General features: G+C 48.9%; 1 protein-coding gene across 1 annotated transcript in view; it reads left to right on the top strand.

Moving 5' to 3' along the window:
- Positions 1–551: 551 nt before the first annotated feature.
- The window catches only part of OAF (out at first homolog), a 110,068-nt gene continuing 104,619 nt past the window's right edge, over positions 552–6,000 (top strand). The window contains exons 1-2 of the mRNA XM_082273890.1: positions 552–692; positions 5,079–5,343. Coding sequence (XP_082130016.1) covers positions 5,128–5,343 — 216 coding nt within the window. The 5' untranslated portion in view covers positions 552–692; positions 5,079–5,127. The remainder of the gene's footprint in view (positions 693–5,078; positions 5,344–6,000) is intronic.

Here is a 6,000-nt window from a genome sequence, read left to right as displayed (position 1 = left end):
TGCCACAATGAATGGTGCTGCAATTGCGGGAAATGACAACGTGTGAAGCTTGTCGCCTAGAAGAAGTTCATGCTCCTTTCTGGGTCATAGGCATTGTGTGTTGGTATTGCAGTGAGATTTGCGGTCGCAGGCAGTGTTTATGACTGATGTGAATGTGCAATGTATATGTAAAGCGCTGCGTAAATTGACAGAGCTATATAAGAACCTGAAATAATAATAATTATACGGGATTAATATCGCACCAACAGTTTGTGCAGCACTTTACAATGTAAAGGGAGACAGTACAGGTAAAATGAGATAGAAGAGAGTGAGAGAGCCAAGCTCACAAGAGCTGACACTCTAATGGGGGAAGTTTGGTGCAGTGATAGAATGAAGACGTTCCTGTGAGAAGGATGATGGTTCGGGGTGGGGATGGAGAATGGGGATCACACTGTGCGGATACAGAGGATAGGAGGGAGGGGGGCAGTCTATGGGGTCACGTGCTCCTCATCCTCCTCTGTAACACGCTGTCTCCCCCCCAGACTGGCTCTGGCCCTTTAAGTCAAGGGGCAGGTCCTGGAGGAAGTGACGGCTCCGAGAGCCACCGCCTGGGGGAGAACATCCCGAGTCCGCCGAGTCCGGCCCGGAGACAGGAGAGAGAGGAGAGGAGCGGAGGGTGACCGACCGGCCGGAGAGCGGAGGAGAGTCCTGGAGTGAGTTCACCCCTCCCCCCCCTTCACCTCCATCCATCACACTTCTTCTACTCATCCATCCATCTCCTTTATTTACTTCTCTCTTCACCTTCCATCTATTCCCTCTATGAATCATCACCCTCCATGTATCCCTGATACTGCTGATCACCCTCCATGTATCCCTGACACTACTGATCACCCTCCATGTATCCCTGATACTACTGATCACCCTCCATGTATCCCTGACACTACTGATCACCCTCCATGTATCCCAGATACTACTGATCACCCTCCATGCATCCCTGACACTACTGATCACCCTCCATGTATCCCTGACACTACTGATCACCCTCCATGTATCCCTGATACTACTGATCACCCTCCATGTATCCCTGATACTACTGATCACCCTCCATGTATCCCTGACACTACTGATCACCCTCCATGTATCCCTGACACTACTGATCACCCTCCATGTATCCCTGATACTACTGATCACCCTCCATGTATCCCTGACACTACTGATCACCCTCCATGTATCCCTGACACTACTGATCACCCTCCATGTATCCCTGACACTACTGATCACCCTCCATGTATCCCTGACACTACTGATCACCCTCCATGTATCCCTGACACTACTGATCACCCTCCATGTATCCCTGATACTACTGATCACCCTCCATGTAGTCCCTGATACTAGTGATCACCCTCCATGTAGTCCCTGATACTAGTGATCACCCTCCATGTAGTCCCTGATACTAGTGATCACCCTCTATATAGTCCCTGATACTACTGATCACCCTCCATGTAGTCCCTGATACTACTGATCACCCTCCATGTAGTCCCTGATACTAGTGATCACCCTCCATGTAGTCCCTGATACTAGTGATCACCCTCCATGTAGTCCCTGATACTAGTGATCACCCTCTATATAGTCCCTGATACTAGTGATCACCCTCCATGTAGTCTCTGATACTACCGATCACCCTCCATGTAGTCCCTGATACAGATAATTCCCCACTCTTGTGTGTTGTCTATGGTGAAGCTGTATTCCAGATGTGTGTGTTATGACATATGTAGATTGGATGGATGTTCCCTAGCTGTGGGCTTCCTGTGGAAGGTGGAAGTCCCTGGGGTCACGGCTGCTCCAGTGCTGGTTACTGATTTCCAGCCCTCAGCTGAGTGCCTGTGCCAAGCTAGAGCCCCCCTGTGGTTATGGGACCCAGAAGATAGCAGAGATTCTCCGCTTCCACAGGGATCTAACAGCTACAATATATACTTACTCTTCTCCACACTGGATCTATGCAATCAAATTCATACCGGGAGCTCTTCTGTAAATGGCATTTATCAAGGCTTTGTTTTCCCTATTCCGAGTAACTACCCACCTCCAGAGCACTGTCCCTTGTCTCTACCCCCTACCCACCTCCAGAGCACTGTCCCTTGTCTCCACCTCCAGAGCACTGTCCCTTGTCTCCACCTCCAGAGCACTGTCCCTTGTCTCCACCTCCAGAGCACTGTCCCTTGTCTCCACCTCCAGAGCACTGTCCCTTGTCTCCACCTCCAGAGCACTGTCCCTTGTCTCCACCTCCAGAGCACTGTCCCTTGTCTCCACCTCCAGAGCACTGTCCCTTGTCTCCACCTCCAGAGCACTGTCCCTTGTCTCCACCTCCAGAGCACTGTCCCTTGTCTCCACCCCCTACCCACCTCCAGAGCACTGTCCCTTGTCTCCACCCCCTACCCACCTCCAGAGCACTGTCCCTTGTCTCCACCCCCTACCCACCTCCAGTGCACTGTCCCTTGTCTCCACCCCCTACCCACCACAGAGCAATGTTCCTTGTATCCACCCTCTACCCACCACAAAGCACTGTCCCTTGTCCCCACCCCCTACCCACCTCCATTGCACTGTCCCTTGTCTCCACCCCCTACCCACCTCCAGAGCACTGTCCCTTGTCTCCACTTCCTACCCACCTCAGAGCACTGTCCCTTGTCTCCACTCCCCACCCACCTCAGAGCACTGTCCCTTGTCCCCACCCCCTACCCATCACAGAGCACTGTCCCTTGTCTCCACCCCTACTCACCTCAGAGCACTGTCCCTTGGTCCCACTCCCAATCCACCTCCCAGTACTGCCATTTTCAGAGAATACAGAACCAAGTATCGTTTTGTTGTGATTCGTAATTTGTTAATGAAAACGTGAAAAGCAGTAAAATAGATCCCCTGCAGCAAGCAACAACAGAACCCACCAGCAACAATAGATCTTCTAGCAGCCTGCATCAGGAGACCCTTCCCTCAACAATAGATCTCTCCAAACAATGACCCCCCTCGCAACAAAGTACCTCACCAGCAACAAAAGAACCCCCATGAAACAATAATCCCCGCCAGCAACGATAGATCCCCAAGTAGCCACCATCAATGCATGCCAGCCCAGTACATACAGTCAGTGCCAGAATTACATTCCCTTGCATTCCCCCTGAGATCTGCCCGGCCTTTCCTTTTATACTGTGGCTGTCCCTGTACTTCCATCTCTTCTCTTTGGGGTCATTATCATGTGGCAATGCTGTCCTGCAGCCCTGTGTCTGAAGGGAGGGGATCATGCTCTGCTTCAGAATGTCACAGTACATGTTGGCATTCATGGTTCCCTCAATGAACTGTTGCTCCCCAGTGCTGGCAGCACTCATGCAGCCACAGACCATGACACTCCCACCACCATGCTTTACTGTAGGCAAGACACACTTGTCTTTGTACTCCTCACCTGGTTGTCACCACACACGCTTAACACCATCTGGACCAAAGAAGTTTATCTTGGTCTCATCAGACCACCGGACATGGTTCCAGTAATCCATGCCCTTAGTCTGCTTGTCTTCAGCTAACGGTTTGCGTGCTTTTTTGTGCATCATCTTTAGAAGAGGCTTCCTTCTTGGATGACAGCCGGGCAGACTAATTTGATGCAGGGTGTGGCGTATGGTCTGAACACTGACAGGCTGACCCCCCCACCCCCCCCCACCCCTTCAACCTCTGCAGCAATGCTGGCAGCAGTCATACGTCTATTTCCCAAAGACATCCTCTGGATATGACGCTGAGCACATGCACTCAACTTCCTTGGTTGAACATGGTGAGACTTGTTCTCAGTGGAATCTGTCCTGTTAAATCGCTGTATGGTCTTGGCCACTGTGCTGCAGCTCAATTTCCGGGTCTTCGCAATCTTCTCATAGCCTAGGCCATCTTTATGTAGAGCAACAATTCATTTTTTTTTTTTCAGACCCTGCCATGTTGAACTTCCAGTGACCAGTATGAGAGAGTGAGAGTGATAACACCAAATTTAACACACCTGCTCCCCATTCACATCTGACACCTTGTAACACTAACGAGTCACATGACACCGGGGAGGGAAAATGGCCAATTTGACCCAATTTGGACTTTTACAGTTGGGGTCCTTTCACATGAGCGCTCCGATCAGATCCGCCTATCAGTTTTTTAGGCGGATCTGATCGGAGGCTTCATGCATCCCTATGGGGCAGTGGATGTCAGCGGAGACATGTCCGCTGACACCCGCTGCCATCCGCATCTGATCCTGTCCGTGAAATCCGGACAGATGGAAACCATATTTTCCATCCGTCCTGGGGATCGGATGGGAGCGGACAGGCGGTCCGTTCTCATCCGATTCCCCCGTAGAGATGCATGGGGCTCTGACACCTCCCTCTCCGCGCAGAGAGCGGAGAGGGAGCTGTCACCTCCCTGCTCAGTGGGGATCTGTGTTTACGATCCCCTGCTGAGCAGCACGGATCTGCCTACGGAGGCGGACTGTGTGAAAGAGCCCGAATGGGATTTATTTTTTTCCTTTTTGAGGGAGGAAAGAGGGAGGGGATATCAGTGTACAAGCGTATATGTAGTATTTTTATAAGAATTTTTTTTTTTTCCTGTATAATGATGTTTTATATGCAAAAGAAAACTTGAATAAAATGTTAATGTGTGCGTGTGTGTGTGTGTGTGTGTGTGTATATATATATATATATATATATATATATATATATATCGGACGATAATCTCATCGTGTGTACCAGGCTTCAATGACTATTGTGGGGAGACAATGACCAATCACACACCTGGAGCTATTTTGGTATGTGAAGTGAAGGTGATCATGTGACTCAGTAATGAGCACAGTGTGACTGGTAGAGTTTAGAGCTGACCCTTATTTGTATGCACGTCTTTCATCTCCCGGGATCTCACAGGTTCAGACACTATAGACTCTCAGCCCGCATTCCGTGGCTCTTTCTCCTCGCTGTGTTTACTGTCAGCACTGATCCTGACTCTGTATGTCTTATCTCTACTTTCACTGTGCCGGAATTCTCTCCACCCTGGGGTGAACTTCCATTTCTCATTTCCTTTTTTTTTTCTTTCCCTCCTAGGTTTTCCTGTTTACATTACACCTCCTGCCCCGGTACTCTCTGCCTGGTGATGTTTCTTCTGGTGCTGCCCAGAAAGTTGTGGCTACTCCTTCCTATGCTGTGGTGCTGCCAGCCGAGCCTCAGTGAGCTGAAAGTCCGCGTTCGCCTTGAAGACGGGCAAGTGACAGAAGAGAGCCTGCAGGCGGATAGCGATAGAGACTGTATTGCTTTGGAGTTCCGGAAAGCGGATGGAACGTTTATTACTTACTTGGCTGACTTCAAACAGGTGAGCCTAGAGGGTTACAACACGGGTGGGAGCTCTGCACCTACAGGTTGTGCAGGCATGCAATTCATTGGTCGTGTTCTACAATAAGCCCCAGTTCACACACATGCGGATCAGGTGCGATCCAAAAAAGCAGAGATTCGCATGTCCTCTAAAAAAACATTATATCCAATAAAGGCTCTTCACATATATGTGGTGCAAATTTGATCCGGTTCAAGAAAAGGATCCTGTGCAAGTTTAGTGTGGTCCGGCACGAATTTCTGCTCCTTAGACTTCTATGGGACTGGATTGAATTTCCAATCCAGTGTTCAAACTGTGATTTTCCCCCCTAAATTTTATTGAAAATAAAATCACAGATGTGAGCGTCGCAATGCAAATTTGCACCGCATATTGCTTTAAATCTGAACCGCATCAGTGTAACCGGGGCTAAAAGATTCATAGAAATTATAAAATGTACTTAAATCCCGGTACACACAAAGAGAATATATATATATTTTTTTTTTCCATGCTAGTCTCATCTTGAAAATATAATAGGTAACTAGAGTTACGAATATTCCTGCAAGGCAGAATACAATTTTGGAGTGATGTATTCTTCTTTTTCCAAGCATGCGCGGTCTAGGTCACTCCTAAATTTTTATTTTTATATATATATATGTATAT

The sequence above is a fragment of the Pelophylax lessonae genome (assembly GCF_965119305.1).
Source record: "Pelophylax lessonae genome assembly, chromosome: 12".
In the NCBI taxonomy this organism is placed as follows: Eukaryota; Metazoa; Chordata; class Amphibia; order Anura; family Ranidae; genus Pelophylax; species Pelophylax lessonae.
Note: the sequence above shows the minus strand (reverse complement) of the source record. Positions and strands in the feature narration are given on the sequence as shown.